The 25024-nt window shown below is 38.3% G+C and overlaps 2 protein-coding genes and 1 pseudogene across 3 annotated transcripts; 2 read left to right on the forward strand and 1 right to left on the reverse strand.

The window, feature by feature from the left end:
* LOC104771079 lies at window positions 3555–5700 on the forward strand. 2 transcript variants are annotated; one of them, XM_010495553.2, is made up of 3 exons: window positions 3555–3766; window positions 4207–4799; window positions 4882–5700. In XM_010495553.2, exons 2-3 carry the CDS (start codon window positions 4275–4277, stop codon window positions 5518–5520), a joined length of 1164 nt encoding a protein of 387 aa, XP_010493855.1. In that variant the 5' UTR covers window positions 3555–3766; window positions 4207–4274; the 3' UTR covers window positions 5521–5700. The 2 variants fall into 2 exon arrangements, with proteins under 2 accessions (XP_010493855.1, XP_010493856.1); XM_010495554.2 differs by having other exon boundaries at window positions 4218–4799.
* On the forward strand, window positions 10331–16446 carry LOC109131210. Its single transcript, XM_019241899.1, has 4 exons — window positions 10331–13334; window positions 13393–13638; window positions 13697–13905; window positions 16258–16446. Exons 1-4 carry the CDS (start codon window positions 10331–10333, stop codon window positions 16444–16446), a joined length of 3648 nt encoding a protein of 1215 aa, XP_019097444.1.
* Window positions 20808–24549, reverse strand: LOC104772613 (annotated as a pseudogene).

A 25024-nucleotide genomic window follows, 5' to 3' on the forward strand; every position in this document is an offset into this window, starting at 1 on the left:
AAGAAGAAGCAAAAGAGGAATTGCAAGTTCCGGAGGAAGCAAATGTTCGTAAAGAGAAGAAAGAAAAAGAAGATGATAAAGAACAGAGAGTTTATGCCTAAAGGAACAAGATGAGCCAACAAAGGGAAAATCTGAGGCAAAGAGAGTTGTGTTATGACTTGTGACAACCCGTCCCGCGGACCCTAATAGCCCACTGCTAGCTGCTCCAACGGACCGTCTGTGGACCCCACTAGCCCACCGCTAGCCGGCCCAACAGACCCCAAGCTGGCCATGCAGGGCATCGATCCTAACCCATTACTGTGGTAATCCACATCCACCAGTAGGTTATTGGTGCGCCAGGCGTTCTTCGAACCCTGGTCCTCACCCTTTAACAACCTTCCCACAGGACAAGTTGCCACCAATTGATCAGCAGGTCAATTGGTGACAGCTTGTCCTGTGGGAAGGTTGTTAAAGGGTGAGGACCAGAGTTCGAGGAACGCCTGGCGCACCAATAACCTACTGGTGGATTGGGATATCCACAGTGATGGGTTAGGATCGATGCCCTGCAGGGCCTGCTTAGAGTCTGTTGGGCCGGCTAGCGGTGGGCTAGTGGGGTCCACGGACGGTCCGTTGGGGCAGCTAGCGGTGGGCTAGTGGGGTCCACGGGACAGGTTGTCACATANGGACCCCACTAGCCCACCGCTAGCCGGCCCAACAGACCCCAAGCTGGCCATGCAGGGCATCGATCCTAACCCATTACTGTGGTAATCCACATCCACCAGTAGGTTATTGGTGCGCCAGGCGTTCTTCGAACCCTGGTCCTCACCCTTTAACAACCTTCCCACAGGACAAGTTGCCACCAATTGATCAGCAGGTCAATTGGTGACAGCTTGTCCTGTGGGAAGGTTGTTAAAGGGTGAGGACCAGAGTTCGAGGAACGCCTGGCGCACCAATAACCTACTGGTGGATTGGATTTCCACAGTGATGGGTTAGGATCGATGCCCTGCAGGGCCAGCTTGGAGTCTGTTGGGCCGGCTAGCAGTGGGCTAGCAGGGTCCACAGACGGTCCGTTGGGGCAGCTAGCGGTGGGCTAGTGAGGTCCGTGGGACGGGTTGTCACATGACTCTACGCACAACAAACTGAGTCAAGAGGTAATTGACCATTGATTTGGTTTGTCCAATAAGGAAATTTTGTTGGTTAAAGACTGGCCAAGTGTTGGGCCCGGATTAAAGTATGTGTATGTGTGTGTGTAGTAAGTAGTACGAACTACTATAAGTATGTATGTTTGTGGTGAAATTGTGAAATGCATCCGAATCCAAGAATCCAATGTAGAAAATCAGTTTCTCTCTTCTCTCGTCCAAGTCGTTTATGTCTTTGTATATAGATCAATAATCTAAACCAAAACAAAGAAAAGAGAGAAAGATCGGGAGAAACGTCTCCTTTGTGCTTTTGTTTAAACATAGGACAGAAATAGAGCACAGTTGAGAATGATGGAGCTGACCTGGGAAGAGAGTGGAGACGATTCAAAAATATGTTTGTGTAACCTCAATACATCCATCTCTGGCCATAATCGTTTTTCTCATGATTGTTAAATTAGGGCTTATCTTGGGCTTCCAACTAAAAACCAATTGGCAATTAGTGGATTGATGCTAACCTTTTATATATTAATAATAGTCCCTCCAAACTTCCGATGTGGGACTTGGATTGTATCCCAACAATCTCCCCTTCAAACCAAGGACCACATGTGGGATCTTAACACGCCTCCTCAAGATGATAACTTTATCTTGAACCAATTCCACTTGAGGATAACTTCATCTCAAACCGATTCCACTTGGACCGATAAGAAACTCCTTTTTGGGCTCCCTTACTTGGGTTAACAAGAGGTATGTCCGTATCCACTTTTCTAGGTCCACTAGAACTTGAAAATTGGGCTCTAATACCATGTTAAATTAGGGCTTATCTTAGGCTTCCAACTAAAAATCAATTGACATTAGTGGATTGACCCTAACCCTTTATATATTAATGATAGTCCATTCAAATTTCCAATGTGGGACTTGGATTGTATCCCAACAATGATCTCATCCATTATATAACTATTGGCTAGTGTCTATGTTAAGTATTATATAATAATTAGCCAATGGTTAATAACCATTGTAACATCCGCAAACCAAATTGGGGATTTGGGGAAGGGGTGTCGATCGACACTAAGAAGAGTGTCAATCGACACCATCAATTTTGTTTCGACCAATTCGATTTGGATTGTTGATTTGGGCCGGTTTGGTTTAAGGAAAACTATTAAACCGAGAAATTTAAGTTTTTTTGTTGACAGTAGGGTTTTGGAAAAGTTTGGTTGTCGCCGTTTCTTTGTTTTTGAGAGAAAAGAGAGAAAATAGGTGTTCTTGAGGTTCTTGGAGGATTAGTGAGATTTCTTGGCTGTTCTTGAGAGATCTGAGGCTAGGAAGGTGTTAGAAGCTTGCTAGGGAGGGTTGGATTCGTTGTTGTTGGTCAGAATCTTCCTGCAAAGAGGTGAGTGCATGACCATGGCTGATCTAAGCCTGAGAATCTTTTGTTTTGCTTGTTTTGTGGCTGTTTTTGTTGTTTTCTTGTGTCTTTGTGGTTGGTTGTGGGGTTCTATGAGTTTCCAGGAGTTTTGGATGAGTTTCGAACGATTTGGAGCTTTTGGGAAGCGGATCTTCGACTTTCGGCTTCGTGCAGATCGTGTTGCAGAGTCGGTGTCGATCGACACCAAGTAGGTGTCTATCGACACCATGTTGGAGCTAGTGTTGATCGACACCAACTTGTCTGTTGCGTGGTTTCCTGGTTTGTTGTGTTTGTTTGTTGTTTGTTAAACATTGGATCTCAGTTGCTTGTGTGTATAGCCTAGTAGATGGGAGGATTGCCTCACTAATTATTTGTGATAATACTTACGCATCTCAATTGTTGTTTGTGGTGTGCAGGTATGTGACGTGGAATCATGGCGATGAGGAGGATGATGATCTAGGGTCTTGTTTGTGTGTTGTTGGATATATTGTTTATGTTGGAACCTTGGTTAGAGTTATTTTAGTTTGCTGGATAGAATGGTTAGGAATGTTATTGTATTGATGGTGTATTGGTTTTGTATTATTGGTATGTTTTCGCTGTGCATAATGGTTATTGTTGGTTTAGTGTTGAGTTGTGGTTTGGGTTATTTAATTAAATAGTATGGAATACTTAATTATATATTGTATTTATTATTAAAAAAAATGGGTCGGGTCGTTTCAGTTTGGTGTCAGAACTCTTACGGTTATAGAATGGTTAAGTGGATGGTTGTATTGTATGAAAAAAAAACAAAGAAAATAAGAGTTTGTTGTATTTGATAATTTTACTCTGAACTTTGCAGTTCGTGGAAAATTCAAATGCATGTTTAACAAAAATACCAAACTAAATCTTGGTAATTAAGTTTCTTATACATATAAAGTCAATATAAAGCCAAACACGTTTAGTTTGGTACAATAAAAAAAAACTTTAACTATTTGTTAGTAATAGAAAACCTAAAAGTCTAGTGGTCCGAACCGAACATATTAGAAATTAAACACTCTAGTTGCCGTATGTGGTGTATAGGACGGCTTTGGAAACCTAACCTTCTCTGACCTACGGAGCCTTCGCTTTTTAAAAACTTCAAAGTCGAATTTACCGAAATTGGTCGCCGCTCTACTAGCCGAACGATCAACCTTTATAATCCCAAGCTTGGTAAGGTCTTCAGACCATTGTGATCTCATCTTCCAACGATTCAGGGTGTTTACTCCCTGTAAGTCTTACTAACTTCTCTTCTTTCTTTTTTTCTTATTAATGATTACTTGATTAGTTTCTTGAAGTAGCTCTTGATTTATTTTAGGATTTTTTAGAGTGTCTCGTCGGTTGCTCATAATATTGGTCCAAGATTACAAGATCGAATAGCTAGTTACTCTGTAGCCTTATTGAATTTTTGGGTTTTCTATTGAAAAAGTTAGAGAGTTTTGTTGATTCTGTTTATGGATTAGATTATTCTGTTACATGAGTATAGTAATAGTTGGATTTGGACGTAGTTAGTGATTATTAAAGGTTTTAGGATTTTGCAAGAAAAGTGTAGCCTGTTAACCTTAGATTTTCAGAATTATTGAGTCGTTTGAGGGTACTTGCTTCTAGTGATCCATTGAGTGTAAGTTGTTGAATTTTGGTTTGTGATGCTAATTTGACGTTCTTGGTTAGGGGTTTTACAGAAGCAGAACCGTAACGCTATATAACAAGACGCCTATTCTTTAATATCTAGTATAAGGATGCAGAGTAGGGTTTTTCAGTTGGAAGAAGGTAAAGAGATTATTGTAGTTACTGGCGGCCGGACAGGACTAAACAAGGTGTCTCCTTCCAAGTTGCTTCCTCTGCTAGGATTTTTTCTAGCGTTTACTATTATTTTCTTATTCATTAGTGTATCCACAATCAAGTATTATGGTATCAAAAGTGTAGTGACCTCAGTCACTTCGAGTATTGTGCCTTGCAACGAGAGAAGAAATGATTTGGATAAATGGATTAAACGTCCTGCGGTTCTCATGCATAATATGAGCGATGAAGAGCTTCTTTGGCGCGCGTCTATCACGCCTCATAGAAAAGAGTATCCGTTTAATAGGGTGCCCAAAATCGCGTTTATGTTCTTGACAATGGGTCCTTTGCCGCTTGCACCGCTTTGGGAAAGGTTATTAAAGGGTCATGAAAAGTATTACTCAGTGTACATCCATTCACAAGTGTCTTCTTCAGCCATGTTTTCAGCTTCCTCTGTTTTCTATCGTAGGCATATACCAAGTCAGGTATTTACTGTTAATCTACTTTGCATGATTTTGGTTTTGTATATCTTGATATTGTAATTGGATTATCTTCATAATTGGGTAGGTTGCAGAATGGGGAAGAATGACAATGTGCGATGCGGAGAGGCGGCTTCTTGCAAATGCGTTGCTCGATATCTCAAACGAATGGTTTATTCTCCTCTCCGAGTCATGCATTCCCGTCTTCAACTTCACGACTATCTACCAGTACATAACCAAATCAAAGCACAGCTTTATGGGTTCATTTGATGATCCAAGTCCCTATGGCCGTGGCCGCTACCATGGAAAAATGTCCCCTGAAGTTACCATAGACCAATGGAGAAAAGGGTCTCAATGGTTTGAGATTAACCGGGAGCTTGCGGTTTCCGTTGTCAAAGATATCTTGTATTACCCTAAATTCAAAGAGTTTTGTACTCCCGCCTGTTATGTGGACGAACACTATTTTCCAACAATGTTGACAATTGAGAAACCAGCGGCCTTGGCCAACCGAAGTGTGACTTGGGTCGATTGGTCGAGAGGTGGTGCCCACCCGGCTACATTTGGAGCACAAGACATCAATGAGGAGTTCTTTTCAAGGATCCTCAAAAGTGATAACTGCACCTACAATGGTCGCTACACGTCCATGTGTTCTCTCTTTGCTAGAAAGTTTTCTCCTAGTGCTTTGGAGGCTTTAATGCAAATTGCTCCCAAGATTCTGAGTTCTTGAGTACGCAATGTCACTAACAAAACTCATGAAATGTATGTGTAACTAACTAACTAAGATGAATCATAGCTAGTAAGCAGAGATTGAAGGTTAGTTTTGGTGGGAGGAGAGACCATTAAATTCGACGTGTATTTCGGCGAAGTTATAACTATGTATGATCTTTGGTGATATAAATCTCGAGAAAAATGTAAAAAAAAACATGACTTATTTAATATTTGTCAGAAAAAAATATAAACTTTTTCATTGCCAAAAAAAAATATTCAAACTAATTTATAGCTGATAAAAAATACATGAAACATTCTAATTTTCTGATTTTCCACTTATCATGTTACAGTTTTTAACAACATTGATGCAATCGTAAACACCTTTATAATTACAATCTTATGGAGAAATTTTATTTTAAACATAGCTCTAATCATAACAATTTTTTTTAAAGATATTTTAACCTCAAATTCAATCGTTGTTTTCTCAATTTCAAAGTTTTGTTATAATTAGAAATTTAAAAGAAAGAATAAAGAGCTAACAGTGTATTCGATAACGTTAACATTGTTGAAAATCGTAACAATGATAGGTGGGAAATTGAAAATCGGGATAATTCATGTAGTTTTTTATCAGTTATAAATTAGTTTGAACAATTTTTGCAACAAAATAAATTAATTTTTTTCCTTACAAATATTAAATAAGTCATGTTTTTTTGGCATTTTTCTCATAAAATCTAGCTTAGTCGTATGTTGCTGTCTGGTTTTGTGGCAGTACATCAAACATCACTACCATAGTTTAAGTTGCTTTTGGTTTTGTGCCACATCAATAATATGAACTAGGTAACAACCCGCACATAGTGCGGTATAAAATAATTATTTAATGTTTTTACTGTAATTTCTATTTACAAAATCTATTATATTTATAGGTAATTGAAATATTTAAAATTAGATTGTGTAGTATATAACTATAAAAAATATTTGTATAATAATTAAAATTTAACCCGTGAGAGTTATTATAATATCAATCTTATATTATTATATCATATGAACAAAGAGTTCTTAAAATTCATTTTAAAGATTTTATGAAAATATAATTAAAGGATATAATTAAATTAGAAAGATAATATAAAAATTTAATTTTGGGTGTTAATTGTATTTTTGGAAAAATACAATGGTAAATAAATGTAAATATTTTTAAAAACTGATGACAAATAAATGAAAGAGTGTCCTGAGCTCTGTAATGCTGACACCTCAGCTTTTTTACCAAAATGTTCCTCTATTAATATATAAGGGATGCTCTTTCGTGAATGAGAAAATATTTTTTGAACTATATTTTCCCGCATGTTAATATATTAAATAATTTTTAATGTATATAGAATGTCTCAAAATGATATTTTATAATAAAAAAATTAAGAGTTAACCTGCAGGACAATATTTATTTATATATATATATATATTAAGTTATTAACGTTAAGTTTTTAGAATTTTTAAATCTAGTATTAATTATGTTTTAGATTTAATTTTTAGAGTAAATGTAATTTAGTAACTTTAGTATGTAATTAAAAATTAAAAGTGTCAAAGAAGATTAACACTTGTTTATATATAATAATAATGTTAAATTTATACAATTTTATTTACTATCAAAATTATATTATTAAATTTTTGGTATTTTTAGACTTCATCCATAGAACATAAGTAATTTAGTAGTACTAGGATCGGACCCGTGCTACAGCGTGGAGGAATATTTACAAAGATATATATGATTCGTAACATAATGAAATATGCTACATATTAATAATAGTGAAAAAAAAGAAAATCTCTCTCGATGGCGATTTCAAAGGCGATCCGTTTCCAGGTTTGAATGTTAGATTCCGACAAGATTGGGGGCGAGGAGTGGATCTCCTACGATCTCTGATTGGTAAGGAGGATCGGAATCAGATCGGAAGTCTGATTTTGTTCGGGCGAAGCTTGATTCTGTTGGTGGCAGATTATGGGTTTTTTGGGGGATTCTTTGTGTTATTCGATCTTCAGGATCCGCATGGGTGGATTTCATATACACATTTATGGGGGAATGGAAAAATGGAGATTGTGGTATTGATTGTGGTATCGGTTGGGGATCTGTGGATGGTTTCGGTGGAGCTCACAATCAGGGGATCTGAGGCTTTGCTTTTAAGTTTTGATATCTTAGTTTCGTTTGGTTGGAGTGGGAGTGAATTCACTTCTCCGGATTTGGGCAGGATTGTTTCTTTATTGTTAGAATCGGGTATCATTACAGAAAATATTGTTTTAGGTGGAATTGATTTATGGATTTCGAAGGATTTGGAGTACGAGGGAATAGTGTTTTTGGTCTCTGTTGGGATTTTGTTTACGTCTTGGGGGTTTAGTTCACGGGATTCTTATCGGATTCGGTTGGGGATTATGCTTTCCATATACTGGTTTGAAAGGTGGATTCTCTTGATTTCTTCTCACGATTGTTCCCAGGATTCTCAGCTAGAAAGTTCTGTTCTCAGGCCTGCAGGGGCATTGATGGTGCGTTTGGGGACGATCTGGTTAGTAATTGGAGTAGATATGCTTTGATTCGTTTTTCTCTTTGGCAAAGGGGTTGGTGTTGAGCTATTTAAGCAGAGGCTTGCGGTTTGTTTACGTATCATCTCACTCTGTTTTGGCTATTCGCTTTTTCTTGCTGGTCCTTTTTCCTTCAATTCTTTCTGGGGTTTTTTTGCGGGTGGTTCTACTCTTCTTTCTCTTGTGCGAGATATGGCTCAACTGGCCTTCAGCAAGAAGAATGCTTCGTTGGTGCGTACCGACACTGTGTCCATCTCCAATTCGGTCTTGGCTCAGAGAATTGAGCAGTTCTCGATGACCCTTATTGGCAGGCTCATGAATCCGGTGTGTCAGAACATGGAGGCCCTGTTAGCTAATTTCCCAAAAATCTGGAAGTTAGAGGAGATGGTGGTTGGCGCAGACTTAGGTCAGGGTGTTTTCCAGTTTAATTTTGAGGCAGAAGAGGATATTCTATCAGTCTTGCAGAATGGTCCATACCATTTTGATGGTTGGATGGTCTCTCTGGTTAGATGGGAGCCAGCCATTTCTTCCTCCTACCCTTCAGCTATCAATTTCTGGGTTAAGGTGTCAGGGATTCCAATGCATCTGTGGGAGGTAGCTACTCTTGAAGCTATTGGTAAGAAGCATGGGAGGATTCAAGAGTTTGATGAGGAAACGGGCAGTCTTTGTGTGTCAGTTAATGGGTTCAATCCGCTGATCTTCAAGATGGTGGTGCCTTTTGCAACTGGGGATGAGATTGTGGTCTCACTTGAGTATGAGAAATTGAATGGGGTTTGTGATCATTGTTCCCGGATCACCCACGATTCAAAGGTTTGTCCAGAGATTCTTAAGGTGACCACAGCCCAAGGTGTGGAAGTGCAGAGGGATAACCGTGGTAGTCAACGGCAATTTCCAATGGTAAAGCAAGAACAACAGCATAATGTTGGGGGTTGGGAAAAGCCTAGGAAGCATGCTAAGAGGGCTCTGAACTTTCAGTCTGTGGATTCTCGTGATTATGGGTATTTCCCTCAGCAACGTTTTGGTGGTAATAGTTCTCACGGTAATGGTTCTCACCGCTCTCGTCAACAAGAGCGTCTACATGGCCAGGCTTGGGGTCAGAAGAGGAGTTTTGGAGAAGTCGCTGGTCGTGAAGATGGTTCTAGTCGAGGTCCGCAATCAGGGCTTTGGGGAAGTTTCGGGTAAGGCTCCTGGTTTTATTTTAAACCGAAAGGGTGCTGGTCCGGCTTGGCCCAAACCTCTTTTTATGGTTAAACAGGCAGCTGTTGTGGAGCATGGGTCGCTGCGGTTGGATAATATTCTGGGGGATTCCAGCTCTAGTGATCCACAAGCGGTCAAGGAATTGGAGGGAAGTTCTCCTAAGGGCGATGAGGGGGCTTCATTGGCTATGGATTTTGAGGTCGATAATGATGATTTGCTGGAAGATGGAGAGTTTGACGATTTGGGTAAGTCTGTTCATAACGTGGATAATAGGGCTTCTCCATTTCAGGGCATTGTGGATAATACGGATCAAAGTTCTGAGGCTAATGTTGATCAAGGTATTGATTCCCAGGATGTGTATGGTAGTGACCCGCAAGGTAATTCTTCTACTTCTGTCTCGGTTGAGCTAGCTGTGGGGGTTGTTCATAAAGCTATGGCAGTATTTTCTATAGATGGGTCAGGTGATCACAAAAGGAAGAATTTTAATAAATATGCTAGGAAGAGTGTTAGTGGTTCTAGGGTACCTAATTTGGCTTCAGCTTCTCCTGCGAAACGTTTACTTGCTAAGGCTTTGTCTAAACCTGCAGGTGAAGGGAATAAACAGAAGTTAGTGGGGAAACAGGGTAACAGTACAGTTGGCGGCAAACCTTCGGATGGGGGACATCAAGGAAAGAAAGGGATGGGGGCTCTCCCGAAACCGCCGGCTAGAACGTGAAGATTCTGAGTTGGAACTGTCAGGGCATAGGGGTGGATCTACAGAAGGATATTTGGGAGATTTGTGGAAGCAGCATCGGCCAGATATTTTGTTTTTATCAGAAACTAAAAAGTGTTTTTCTTATTTACAAAAATTTCAAAAAAATTTTGGTTATAATAATTTGTATACTGTTGACCCCCATGGTTCTAGTGGTGGGTTAGCTTTATTTTTCAAGGATGAAATAAAACTTTCTATTTTATATGATAGTAATCGAATTATTGATGCTCACGCTTCCTTTGGTCAACAATTGGTTTATTTGTCTTTCGTTTATGGGGATCCAATCCCGCAAAATCGGGCAAAGGTTTGGGAGAGGCTAATGGATATTGGGTCTTTCCGGATCGATCCTTGGTTTTTGATTGGTGATTTTAATGAACTGGTTGGGAATCACGAGAAAAAAGGTGGGGCTTTACGGCCTGCTTCCTCTTTTGTGCCTTTTCAAACAATGATTCGGCACTGTGGTATGCTTGAATTCCCGTGTTATGGAGAGCAGTTATCTTGGAGAGGTAATCGTTGTAATAATCAGGTGGTTCGGTGCCGCTTAGATCGTGCTTTAGGAAATGAAGATTGGCATTGTTTTTTCCCAAATTCGAGGGTCGATTATTTGGAGATGGTTGGGTCTGATCATTGTCCTATTTTGGCTACTTGTCTGAAAACAGCCCCTCGCCAGTTTAGGCAGTTTCGGTTTGATAAACGCTGGTTGGGGAAGGATGGACTTCTAGGGGCGGTAGAGTCCGGTTGGGCGCGCACAAATAACTTTCGGGTCCCGGCTTTTGTGGATAAAATTAGGAATTGTCGAAACTCGATTTCGTGGTGGCGAAAAAATAATGTGGCTTCTGGTCCGTCCCTTATCTCTTCACTTAAGGCTGCCCTGCAGGAGGCAAAGATGGATGATTTGATTTCTCAGGATGAGATTCGGGACATTGAGAGAAAACTAAAAGAGGCTTATCGGGATGAGGAGTTGTACTGGCAACAGAAGAGTAGGAAATTTTGGTTACGGGTGGGGGATAAGAATACAAAATATTTTCATGCTTCGACTAAGCAGAGGAGGGTTCGGAATAAGATTGTTGGGTTATTTGGTCCGGATAATGTCTGGGATGAGTCACCTTTGGGAATAGAGACTATAGCCTCCAGATATTTTGAGGATTTGTTTAAAAGATCTGATGTAAGTGGTATTTCAGATATACTTCAAGAGATCTCACCTATCACTACAGATGCTATGAACCGAAGTCTAACAAGGGAAGTTACGGAGGCGGAGGTTCGGAAAGCTTTATTTGCTATGCATCCGGAGAAATCTCCAGGCCCTGATGGTATGACGGCTTTATTTTTTCAACGATTCTGGCCTTCTTTAAAAGGAGATTTGGTGGCCTTGGTTAAAAACTTTTTCAGGACGGGTGGTTTTGACCCTCGCCTCAATGAGACAAATATTTGTCTCATTCCTAAGGTGGATCAACCACAACGTATGACGGAATTTCGGCCTATCAGCCTTTGTAATGTGAGCTATAAGATTATTTCGAAAGTTTTATATTTTCGGCTGAAGCGGTTTTTACCGTTGTTGGTCTCAGAGACACAATCGGCCTTTGTGTCGGGCCGGTTGATTACTGATAATATCCTAGTGGCCCAGGAAATGTTTCACGGGTTAAATACTAATCCACGCTGTAAGTCGGAGTTTTTGGCTTTTAAAACGGATATGAGTAAAGCGTATGACCGGGTTGAATGGGATTTTTTGGAAGCGGTGATGATTAAATTAGGTTTTGATAGGCGGTGGATTTCATGGATTATGTGGTGTGTTTCTTTGGTGTCGTATCAAGTTCTCCTAAATGGGCAACCTCAGGGATCCATTTTACCAAAGAGGGGTTTACGTCAGGGTGATCCTCTTTCTCCCTATTTGTTTATTCTTTGTACAGAGGTCTTGATTGCGAATATTAAAAAGGCGGAACGGGAGAAGAGACTTACAGGAATTTCAATTGCTCGGGATTGTCCCTCGATCTCACATCTTTTGTTTGCGGATGATAGTCTGTTCTTTTGTAAGGCAGAGGAGTCTGAATGTAAAGTGGTAATGGATATTATAGGTAACTATGGGAAAGCTTCGGGTCAAGAGGTAAACTTAGAGAAATCGTCCATTATGTTCGGTAAGAAAGTGCCGGCTGATGTAAGGTCTCGGATTAAAATAGTTATTGGTATCTCCAGAGAGGGTGGAATGGGTTCTTATTTGGGTATTCCTGAGAATCTACAGGGTTCGAAGACTGAAGTTTTCAGATATGTTAATGATCGCTTAGATGATCGAGTTAATGGCTGGTCGGCGAAGATTCTATCAAAAGGAGGTAAAGAGATTATGATAAAATCAGTTGCGTTAGCTCTTCCGACACATGTCATGTCATGTTATAAATTGACACAGGAGTTAACGTCCAGTCTTACGAGTGCTATTTCAAAATTCTGGTGGAAGTCTAATGATAAGGCCAGAGGTATGCATTGGGTAGCTTGGGATAAATTGTGTAAGGATAAATGCGATGGGGGCTTGGGTTTCCGTGCTCTGGAAGAATTTAATGATGCAATGCTGGCTAAGCAGTATTGGAGGCTGATCCATTATCTGAATTCGTTGATGGCTCGGGTGATGCGTGGTCGATATTTCAGGAGAAAACATCCTCTATTGGCGACTAAACCTTACTCTCCATCCTTTGCATGGAGGAGCATTTTCTCGACAAAGGGATTAGTGGAAAGAGGGGCAAGGTGGCTCGTAGGGTCGGGGAGTAACATTTCGGTTTGGCGAGATCCGTGGATCCCGGATCATCAGCCAAGACCGGCGAATGGCAGGGGGAGAGTACTTCATCCTAACCTGATGGTAAACCACCTAATTAATCCCCTAACTTTGGATTGGCACTTGCCTATTTTCGAGGAGTTTTTGGATCCAGCAGACATTCAGCTTGTACGGAGTCTGACGGTCAGTAAGTCTTTGACTTCGGACAGAGTGATTTGGCATTACACTAAGTCCGGTAAGTATTCAGTAAAATCTGGTTATAGACTAGCACGGGAGTTACATAAGGAAGTCGTGTACGGGCCGACATGCACAGCTTTACGGGCACAAGCATGGAAACTTGATGTCCCCTCAAAGGTCCAACATTTTTTCTGGCAGGTGGCGTCTGGGACACTTCCTGTGAAGGAACGGCTCGCGCACCGGGGTGTCCGATGCGATGATATGTGTCTGCGGTGCGGTTCAGAGGTGGAGACTATCAATCACGCTCTTTTTAAGTGTGTTTCGTTCGTGTTTAATTTGGGAGTTATCTTCGGTCCAGTTGTCGCTGACTGGCTTTCCTTTTGGATCTGTGTACTCTAATTTAGATTTTCTTTACTCCAACACCTTTTCTAATTCTGGGGGTTCAGGCATTGGTTATAGGTTGCCTTGGATATTATGGACAATTTGGAAAGATAGGAACAACAAGGTGTTTCAAGGAATTGAAGCAGAGCCTATGGATATTATAAATCAGGCGTTAAACGATAAACTTTTTTGGGAGGAGGCCAAGTCTTTCTCTGCGGATTATTTGGTCCCCCAGCCTCCTCTGGAGGTAAGGAATTCTTCGAATTGTTGCCAGGTTGATGGCTCCTGGAAAGGTTCGGATCCTTTGGAAGGTTTGGGATGGTGGTATGGTACTAATGATGATAAGATTATTTTTTTGGGAGCTCGCAGTTTGCGACGTAGTCTTGATATGGGCTATGGAGTCTCTTCGTGCGGCAGGGATAGATTGTCCCAATTTTGAGTCTGATAGCTCAGAGTTGGTGGCGATGGTGCAGGCTCCCGACGACTGGCCAGCCTTCTCGCATTTGTTGGAAGAATTCCATTCGCTAAGTTCATCCTTCTCCTCCTTCACTTTGACCCAGATTCCGAGGACTTCTAATGTGCGAGCTGATTGTCTGGCGCGCTCTTCTAGATCTTTAGTTTTTGCACTTACTTTTGTAAACTCTTCACTTCCAAATTGGGCAACCAATTCTGGAGTCACCTTTTAATTTATTTAAATGTTTGGTTGAAAAAAAAAAAATATATGCTACATAACTATAATATATGGTCGATTATAAAGAATCATATTTGTGTAATAAATTTATATAAAATAGTATATTAAAAGATGAGTATATATTCGTAAAAAGAATTTTTTCAAAAGTTGTAAAGATTGCATTCGTACAAATTACACACTCACAATGTAAAGATTGCATTTGTAAAAATTACACTCACAATGTATGTTAAGGAGTAACATAAAATAACCCAGAGTAAGTAGATTGTATTAAAAGTTTATTCTTAAATAAGTAATATAAAAAGTATGATACTGTTAAGCTAAATTTTTTACATGTTTTGTCCCGTTGAAAATTACATATATACCTTCAAAAATGAATTTAAATTAATTAGTCCAATGATTTTAAGATGTTTTGACCCATTGAAAAACTACATATATATCTATAAAAATAAATTTTATTAACTACTCCAACAATATATCAATGATGGAGAAATCGAAATATGATTTGTCATAAAGAGCAAAGAATAGACTTAGAAAATACTCTATATCAGAAGAATTAATTTTTATATATTCATAAAAAAAAATTATTTGTGAACAGAAATATATTTATCACTGACTATATGACGGATAGTTTGGATAAATTACTCTACAATTAAAAACTGGATTTATGTATTCAATTAAATATTATGAATATTTTGAATTGATGTTTCAAACAAATACAACATTAGGAATGCATTAAATTTGTTTGGATCTTGTGATCATGGTCTCTCCTTTCTTTAACCCCCTGATTTCCTAGGGCATATTTTAAAAAGTTAACTATAACTTTAGATATAAGAAAAAATGAAAAGGATATATATATATATATATATATATATATAACCTGAAAAAATCAATATAAATTATAATTCAGTTTGAAAAAATCAAAGGATATATATATATATAACCTGAAAAAATCAATATAAATTATAATTCAGTTTGATAGTTATAATTTAGTTTCATATACGTATATATCCGTATCACATAAGAACATATGAGTTTGATATAATAACAATTTTAGATGTCCCTGCAAAATACTAAAAAACATTAATTTACATAATAATGGATTAAAAAAAAACTTATTGCAAACACATAGATGGGATGATGAAAGCTACATTATTAAACAAATAGCTATCAAAAATGCTAGAAAATTTACAAAAAGTTATTTTACCTTAAGAGAAATGATTTGCTCTACATGACTACACACCTGAAAAAGATTCTAAGATTAAAAAGATTAGATAAGTCATATGTACTAAATCCTAGGATCGGCCCTGTCTACAGACCTGAAAAAAAAATGAGATTAAAAAGATTAGCTACCCCATATGTACTAAACAGTAAGAATAATAAATCATTTGCTTGCAAATTAAAAAAAAAATTGCAAATGATAAATTCTCTATGATATTGATGAACAACTATGATAATAAAAATGATAAGCGTCGCTGTAAAGATGCAAATGATCGATTATCAATTATCAATTTATAGGCTAAAAAGAGTGGCTAATCATTATCACAAATTAGAGTATATTCTCTTAATATATTCTAATATTAATTTGTTGATTAATTTGGTAATCAAATTTAGAGATATAAAAAAATATTTAAGAAATTAAAATGTGTCATAAAGTTTTGAGAACACTCTTTGTTTTCTTACAGGATTTGTTTGTGTTACCAATTTACAATTACCAATCATTTTTTAATTTTCTTTTAATATTTGACATCACCAATCAGTTGTATGGAGTTCACATGGGTACTAATAAACCATCCCTATAAAAAAACACATTTCCAATTCACCAAAAACTTGTGCCGATGGTTCTCTACCCAATCACTATCAGTTTACACGTTTGCGCAGTTTTTGACTTTTTCTATTATTCGCTCACCGACTAATACACCAAACGGCGCCGCAACGGTAGTTGAGAAACAAACAACCTTTTAAAGGAGTTCAAAACCATGTGGGAACAACATAAACCGTCGATTACCAAAAACATGTGAAGGTCCAACACTAAAGAAGAAACAGCTGTTATTGCTTATTCCCCAGGCTGGAAAACAAAAACAAAAAATACAATTAGGACAGCCTGCCCTAACTCTTCTCCGCGTCTGCCCGAACCTCTTTATATACTCTCACCTCCACTTCATGTTTACTACAAAACATTCTCATTTCACTTCCTTCTTCAATCTTCAGCAATTTTTGAATCATATATTCCAATACTTAGAAAATGGCGATTTCCAAATCTTCCTTTGTTCCTCTCATGTTTGCGATGTTTTACCTATCTGTTACCATCGTCTCTGCTCAATCAGTTGAGTCTCCTGCACCTAGTCCTACTTCTGGATCCGGTGTGATTTTGCCTTCGTTCGTTGTAGCTGTCGCGGCTCTTATTTTTGGCTCTGCACTTAGCATCTAAAACTCTTAAGTATATGAGACTTTGATTCTATTTCTGTATACATTTTTCTCTATGAGACTATTGTTTCCATTTGTTGACCATTTTATTTATTTATGTGGATGTTTGCTATGTATGAGTTGATTCTCTAGGATTATTATAATATATCTCGATAATACTAAAACTATAAATAATTAATATTGTAATTGAGAACCTCTCATACGAAGGAAAAACGGCTTTTTCATACTTTGACATTTCCAATATGTTCGATTCATACATCGGACTATTGGGTATGCGGAAACATACATTGACTCTTAAATTATTTGAATTACATACTTGAATTTATAGTTTTGTGCTTAAATATACATAAACGTGATTAATTAGTAACTATGTTAATTTTGCCATTAGGCCAATCTGACGGGAATCCGTGTGAAGAAAATATCAAAACGACGTTTAGACGAACTACTTAACCAGTAGGAAAATAACAACTTTTATAATTTAATGAACAAAGAATCATTATATTTTGTTTCTTCTTCTTTTTCAAGAAAAAAAATACCATCGTTCATTTGCTGTTCATTTTAACTCGAGAACAATGTTCTTTTTTTGTCAACCATTGGGTCACAACAGGCTGGTCTATTAGCAAAATCCCTATATACGTATGACTTACCATTGGTCACTGCACTAAGTTCACTTCACGACTCGAGAACAATGTTTTAGATCCAGTTTTTTTTTCTCTCTCTCTTTTAACTCTTTGGTTTTCCCAGATCTTCATGGAGGGTCTGAGTTATCGATGGTGCAGCGCTTGGCTTCTCTGCAGTGGTTGCTAGTTGTGGTTATTTGTGAATCAGATCTGTAAAAGAAATTGATGATTGGGTATCTAGGAATTTGTTTGTAACACCCGCGAACCATTTTTTTGGTATTTTGGTGAGGGTGTCGATCGACACCACATGAGGTGTCGATCGACACTGATTGTTTCTGGTTCGACCGGTTCGATTTAATTATCGATTTGGACCGGTTTGGTTTAGGGAAAACCACTAAACCGCGATATTTAAGTGTTTTGTCGACCAGAAGGGCTTTGGGGAAGTTCTTTTGTTGCCGCTTTGTTGTTTTTGAGAGAAAAGGAGGAAAAGTGTGTTCTTGAGCTTTTTGGTGATTTTTGGTGAGATTCTTGGCTGTTCTTGAGAGATTGGAAGCTAGGAAGGATCTAGAAGCTTGCTAAGAGTGAGGGAATTCGTTCTTATTGGTCAGAATCTTTCTGCAGAGAGGTACAAGCAAAGTGTGATCGTGAAATCAAGGCAATGAAGAGGAGGATGTTCTAGGGACTCGATTGGATGTTGTCTGGTATTGCGAGGTTGCTAGAGTTGAGTCATTAGAAACATTGCTAGGTTGCTGGTTTCATGTTTTCTGATGATTGGTTATTGGATTATTGATTATCTTGTTATTGGATATTGCGATGCTATAGTATTGGTTTATTTATTGGATATTATTGGATATTGTTATTCCGCTGTTGATTGTGAATGTGGTTAGATGGCTAGTGGGTATGGGACCACTAGTTATAGTTTAATTATTATATTAATATATTTATTATTTGAAAAAAAAAAAGGTCGGTCTTTTCACTTTTCTTATGAAATCTAAAAATTAAATTGGAAACAAAAACAAGCTTGACCATATGGATTTAGTAGCCCTAATTCATTTTCACCCTCCGTCTCCGTCTTCATTTTAGTAGTTCTCAGTGCCGCCACCTCTGAAAAGTAAAGTGAGAAAAAGGTCACCGTCAACCATGGAGAAATAGGAAGAGGAGAAGAAGAAGAAACACAAAATACGATACATTACATGTTTACTAAAAGACAACAAATGGTTAATGTCATAGCGGTTAAGTACCTCGCTAGATACTGATCGAGTCCAGACTTCTACAATTTTGTTTTTCCGAATGATGCCATTTTGGTATTTTCTTCACAACATCAGATTGGTCTAACAGCAAAATTAACAGAATTACTAATTAATTACGTTTTTGTATATTTAAGCACAAAATTATAAGTCCATATATGTGATACAAATATTTTAAGAATCAATGTATGTTTCCTCATACCCAATAGTCAGATGTATTAATCAAACATATTGAAATTATCCAGACATGAAAAAACCGTTTTTCTCTCATACGAATCACTTAAATTTTGGTCTCACGGCATCTGTTAGTGTTATTAAATTTGCATTAGATCCTGTTTCTTTCTTTTTTTGTTGGCTAATATGCGAAGCATATTCTGCACTCTATTTTCATTGTGGTTGGCGATAAGAGATAAACTCGGTGAACCAAATGAAACCAGAAAATATCCTCTTTCAGAAAAAAAGACCAGAAAATATATCATTTTAGTTTGCCATTAATCTTGTACAGTTTGAACCAAATTTTGTGGTCGCTTTCTTGGAAATATAAACACACTAGATTGCTCAATTTTTAGCTCGATAGATTTAAACAGCGAATGGGTAATAGTAGTACATAGAAGATCGACTCCACCAAGACTAAATTGTTACTTGTAAGATTTTTGAGAGTAGTTAAAAGTTAGAACTAAGAAATGTTTTGGGCTTTTAGTTACCAAATAAAACAAATAACGTAAACAATATTAAAACGATTGATTAAACCATAAGATAAATGTAACATGTTTCAGGAAATTCATTAGGAATAAATTAAAACTAGAAAAATAATTCTTGGATTAAAAAACAAAAACTAATTGGTTGGCAAAATAATTTCAAAGTTGGTATATTTATCTTGTATGAAAATGATAAAATGAAACTAGTACGCCTTTGAGTTTGGTTCAGTTTGGTTTTCGTTGGATTTTATTTTTCTCATCCCATGACTTAATGTAGTATATAAAAAATAGAAAAATATCTTAAAATAACAATAAATATTTATTAAGTTTGATCATCTTTAACGAATAACTAAATTTTTTCGGTTCTCTCTAAAAACTTTTTCTCTCCCTTCTCTCTAAAAAGTAAATTTCATATCTGAGTTCATCGCCTCTCCGGTCTGCCCTTCCGGCGCCGGAGAGGGCTCCTTCCTCTTCCTTTTAGCTTCTTTGTTCCTCCCGACAGCGCCTTTCTCATCTGTAAGGTGGTCCTCCGTTTTTCTGGCCACTCGGGTTGGTGGTTTTCGGTGAGTTGGTGGCGCGTGAAGCGAAGCCTCCTTTGGTGGTGACTGCTGGTGAAGGTTCAGTGAAGTTGCTTGAGGACGGCAATGAATCTGTGACTAGATCTAGCGGATCTGGTTTGGAGTACTCGTGTGTCAGTCTTCTTCCCCGATGGGTTCGATGGCTTTAGATGAGCAGAGAAGTTTCTTCTCTTTCCAGCAAAAGCGGTGCTTTGCAGGTTGGGTTTGGTGTCGATGTCAGGTAAGGAGGGCGGCGCTTAATTGAAGGTTTTGGATCTGCTTGAGGAACGCAGAGGTGGGTAGATCTCTTCTCCGGCAACAGAGGTGTGGCTACGTCTCCCAACCGATGCGACTGTGGCTTCTTGTTTAGCGGTTCGAGAAGCTTCTGATCAAGTCGCGGTGGCTCGCGGTGGAGCTTCTCGGGGTTCAACCGCCCATTCAAAGCTGCAGTTCGCGGCGGAAGTCGGCTGGGAGTCAGGAGGGTTAAGTTGCGGTGTTTCAGTGGTTAACTATGGAGGTTGGCAGCTTCTGGGCTCTCGTGGGATTCCGAGATACAGAGGATGGATTGGACCACCACCGTCTGTAAACCGCCACGATTCTTGTCTCCACCGGACCGGATTGAAGAGTTGCTACCTGAAGGAAGCGGTTGTCGCCGGAGCTAGAAGGAAGGTGTTAGATCTGATGAAGCAGGTTGCTAGGAATGGGACTTGACTTCGCGGAGCCTGAGATTGGACGTTGGAACTGGCCGGAAGATTTGTAGCAGGTCAGGTGGGTTCGCCGGAGAAGAGAACCTGATGGATCTTGGTTGCTTCCATCAATGGTCTCAAACTGGTGAATCCGCCGCAAAGCCGTCGATCCAACCACCAGTGTTACTGTTCAAGCATCCGTCTCAGGTCATTCAGCAGGATCCGATCCTTCTTTCCGGCAAAGGCTTAGATGTCGTTTTTCTTCTTTTGTATCTGTTGGACTTTAACATGTAATCCAAGGCCAAGCCCTTTTTTTGGGAAGACTCATTTAAAAGTTATAAATATAATGATAATTAAAAAAAAAAAAAAAAAAAAAGTTTGATCATCTTTATTTGTTTTTTATTCAATACAGTAGGTAGAACCGTAGAAGACACTCCTTACCTATGGAGTAAGTAGAAAGATGAGACATGAAGATGATCTTGATGGGCATAAAGTGGTTTGGGTTTTTCATGCAAGCCTCTTCCTGAGTTCCTGTGGTGGTTGTTGAAGGAGAACTTCTAGTGAAGGAGATCTTGGGTTCTTGGTGGTGTCTCTTAAGAACGACTGGTACCATAAGTGTTGTAAGTTGATTCATAGCTTAATCCTACAAAAGAGAAACCGAGAAGAGCTTAGAAGAGTAAGTAACAGAAGAAGACGTTGAAGGGAAGAAGAAGCGTTGGTCGCAGGAAGAAGAAGAAGAAGAAAGGAGAAAAAGGCCTTTGGACCATAAAAGTGTTGAAGCCCAATGTTAATGGGTTTGGTTGTTTTATCCAATGTGTTTAGGTTAGAAGTAGTATTAGTATAAATATGTTGTATTGTTGTAAGAGACATGCATGTGAGATTAAAGAGAAAGAGGTTGTAGTGGCTAAACCTAATCTCTAAGAGATCCATCAAGAACAAGTAACAATGTAGACATACAAGAGAGATCTCTCTAATTGTTCTAGAGGGTTTGTGAGTGATAAACAAATCAAGAACAATGGAGAGATGAGATGAATCTAACCTCTAAAGAGAAGTGAGGTCAAGATTCCACCATCAGCTACCACAAAGAATTTTACATCGTACCTTCAAGAGCATCCAAGAAGGCGAGGAGGTCTCTGGAAGAAGCTGTGGAGATAGTGCGGATGTGAAGACAGAGTTGTGGGGTGATTTCTTTTCTTGTTCTGACATGGTGAAGTGAAGCTTGAAGACGCTTGTAGAAGTTGAGAATCTGTGTGGTTCTCCAACTGAAACAAGAAGAAGCCAGAGGTTAGAGTAAGACTAAAGCTAATATAGGTGTAAGGAATCAAACAAACAAAGTCGGACAGAGCCGAGGTTGATGATTCAAGAAACCAAAAAAAAAGGCTAAGATTAGAGAAAAACCTTTGTGAAGAAAAAAAAAAGGCTTGCAGCAGAAGAAGCTGAAGCAAAAGAGGAAGAGAGGCACCACATCAATGGTGTCAAAGAAGAGTGGGGCTGAAGTAGAGAAGAAACTCAGTCACCAAGTGAAAGAAACTGCAGCCATGGAAACAAATTCTCATCAGGTTAGTGTGCATAAAACTAGTGTTCAAAGATCAACAATACTCAAATTCAAAAAGAGATGGATTGAGAAAGAAGGTTGAGGCTGAGAACAAACCTATGTAGCATCAAACCATGAGGGAGAGGGAGATTGTTGTGGCTGAAGCAGAAGAAGAGAAGCTCCACATCTGTGATGAAGGATGAGAACCGCAAAGGTTCAAATTCTGAAAGGGATAAACCAGCATCAAGATGATCTTAAACCTGCAACGGGTTTGAGAAGAAGGACTTCACTTTGAAAGGTCTAAAGCTGATTAATGAAGAGTATTCTTCTGGTGAGAAGCATAGAAGCTCAAATCAAAAGAGAAACTGAACCTGTTGAATCGAAAAGTCGATGACATGGCTCAGAGTATTGAGAAGCAGAAGACTGTGAGTGAAGTTGAAGATCAGAGAGGTATGCTCTAGTTTTTGGACATGTCATGTTTGATTAGTAAGGTTGTGCTAGAGATTCTGAAAAACCAAACAGACCGAGGTTAGTGAGAGCTTTAGGTGATGGTGGAGAGAACCAAACAGACTAAAGTCAACCGAAGTGATGGTTCACAGAACGCAAAAGACACAACTTGGTGATCAAAGTAGACTTAAGGTAAAGAAAGAGAGAATGCATACATGTGGTTGAGAGAGAGGCACAAACTACTGTTGGATAAGCAGAGATCAAAGTAAAACCAGAAGGAGTGCTCACCTAAGAGTGAAAGGGAGCAACAAACTGGTTAGAAAGAGAAAGATCAAAGCTGAAACCAAACAGAAGAACAAAGAGAGGACAGATATATTTGCAAAAGGAGGAAATTGGATCCACAAAGATTCAGACTAAGAGGGAGATTCAAAGAGCTAGCTTGCGAATGAGCTAAGTCGACATTGTGAAAGAAGAATGATTGAAGATGTCGGAGGAGAAGCAAAAGCAAGGCAAAGCAAAAAGAGAGAATCCACTCCAAACACAAGAGAACGAAGAAAGCTCACCTGGAAGGGAGCTGAAGAAGGCTGCAAGGAATGGCCTATGAAGACGTAAGGAAGCTTGCGGAGGAGTCGTGATGAACGGTCATGGATCAGACTTGCAGGAGACGGAGATAAAGCCACAAGGCTGAATTACCTGCAAGAAAGAAGAGAAACATGGAGAGAAAGCGAAGGAAAACTGTCAAGAGGTGACAAAGAGATTCGCAAAAGAATAAGCTTACCTGAGAGGAAGCAGAAACAAATTGCAGAAAGAAGAGAAAGAGATCGACAGAGGCTACAAAGGAAAAGAGACACAAGAGAGTTTCCGCCCCATAGCGCCTGCAGAAGACGGAGGAAAGAAGAAAAAAGCTCAATACATGGAGAATAAGAGTAAGAGGGAGATCTAAGGCAGAGGTATGCACAAAATAAAATAATCTGCAGGGAAAGAGTCTCAAATTGAAAAGCTCATGAAGAATGAGACGATGAGGGAGCAAGTGAACTTACCATGAGCCTTGCTGATGTCGTGAGATGATTCGTCCAAGGGATGAAAGAACTTTCCAGAGAACAACCAAGAGCGAAAGAGAGAAGGGATTCAAATCCCTAATTTAAATTTTTGAGGATTAAGCAAATAAATCAAGAGGGAGTGTTGGAAGTTGATTCATAGCTTAATCCAACAAAAGAGAAATAGAGAAGAGCTTAGAAGAGTAAGCAACAGAAGAAGACGTTGAAGGGAAGAAGAAGCGTTGGTCGCAGGAAGAAGAAGAAGAAGAAAGGAGAAAAAGGCCTTTGGGCCATAAAAGTGTTGAAGCCCAATGTTAATGGGTTTGGTTGTTTTATCCAATGTGTTTAGGTTAGAAGTAGTATTAGTATAAATATGTTGTATTGTTGTAAGAGACATGCATGTGAGATTAAAGAGAAAGAGGTTGTAGTGGCTAAACCTAATCTCTAAGAGATCCATCAAGAACAAGTAACAATGTAGACATACAAGAGAGATCTCTCTAATTGTTCTAGAGGGTTTGTGAGTGATAAACAAATCAAGAACAATGGAGAGATGAGATGAATCTAACCTCTAAAGAGAAGTGAGGTCAAGATTCCAACAATAAGCCAGATGCTTTGAGATCTCTATCAGCGACATTGTTGTCGAAATCAACGTAACTGAGTCCGAATCTTACTGTAAAGCCATTGCAGGATTCGTAATTATCCCCAAGACCAAGCAAAGTATCCTTTCACGTTGACACCCTTCTCCCTAAAAAAAAGAACAACCATTAAATGCTTGCGTCTGACTTATCATACTGACATGTATTTGTTATATATGTAAAGGAAAATGGAAGAAGAATATGATTCACTCACTTGATGACCTTACGGAGAAAACATAGATGACTGCATAGATAATCAATCCGCTTGTAATCGTGAAATGCCTCTGTAAAGGTTATGTTACAGTTCTCGGTGACATATATTAAAGGGTCACCGTATTTGATTTTGAAATACTCCATTACGTGATAAATGCCTTTTGGGTGGTAATAACTGCCGTTATTGAACTGAGAAAAGGACGTATATCTTATATGTTATATGAGAAAGTTTTTTTCTAACTTTTGCTAAGAAGATGATATTTGGCTTACTATATTTTTGATACCTGTATTTTTTGTTTGGACCTAATTAACTATGGTTTGGACCTAATTAATTAACCACAGGTCCATAAACCAAAAAAAAAAACCATCAACATTTTCTTCCTCCCTTTTTTAATCAGAAACATATGTAGCCCCAAGAATCTACTAGAGCCATCTTATATCAGTCTGTGGTTGGTTTCATCTCTGAACTATACCAACATTAAATTAAATTTATAGGTTTTGAATTTTTGGATTTAATTTCTATGTTTGAATTTTATGTAATTTTCACGGGACAAGCGGAATCAAATTTAAGTAAGATGGTGGGATCGTATTATTTAAGTAAATTAGTTTAAATTTTTTTTAAAATTGTTTATATAAAATTAAATTTTTGAACTTACTTTCTGGAAAATTACGTAAGATTGTGAGATGGTTTTGATCGAATTCTGTAACTATTTTGTTCGATTCACACTTATTATTTCATACGTTATGATATTTTTGAATTACATAAAATTTATAAGTTTTCATATATATCAGGAATTTCAGAATAAATTATGAACATACTCAATTATGTTTTGATTTAAAATAATACCATCATTTTATGCATTGTCTTATATCTACCCATTATTTTCCTCAATTTTCATTTTTTATAT

The sequence above is a fragment of the Camelina sativa genome, chromosome 20 (assembly GCF_000633955.1).
Source record: "Camelina sativa cultivar DH55 chromosome 20, Cs, whole genome shotgun sequence".
NCBI classification, from domain to species: domain Eukaryota; kingdom Viridiplantae; phylum Streptophyta; class Magnoliopsida; order Brassicales; family Brassicaceae; genus Camelina; species Camelina sativa.

Excerpts from the sequence above, each read along its gene's own strand:
- LOC104771079 (XM_010495553.2), top strand. The coding sequence starts at position 4,275 with ATGCAGAGTAGGGTTTTTCAGTTGGAAGAAGGTAAAGAGATTATTGTA. Across the intron at positions 4,800-4,881 it reads GTAGGCATATACCAAGTCAG|GTTGCAGAATGGGGAAGAAT; the intron begins GTATTTACTGTT and ends ATAATTGGGTAG.
- LOC109131210 (XM_019241899.1), top strand. The coding sequence starts at position 10,331 with ATGGATATTGGGTCTTTCCGGATCGATCCTTGGTTTTTGATTGGTGAT. Across the intron at positions 13,335-13,392 it reads CTGGCTTTCCTTTTGGATCT|GCATTGGTTATAGGTTGCCT; the intron begins GTGTACTCTAAT and ends CTGGGGGTTCAG. Across the intron at positions 13,906-16,257 it reads AGATTCCGAGGACTTCTAAT|AAAATGGCGATTTCCAAATC; the intron begins GTGCGAGCTGAT and ends TCCAATACTTAG.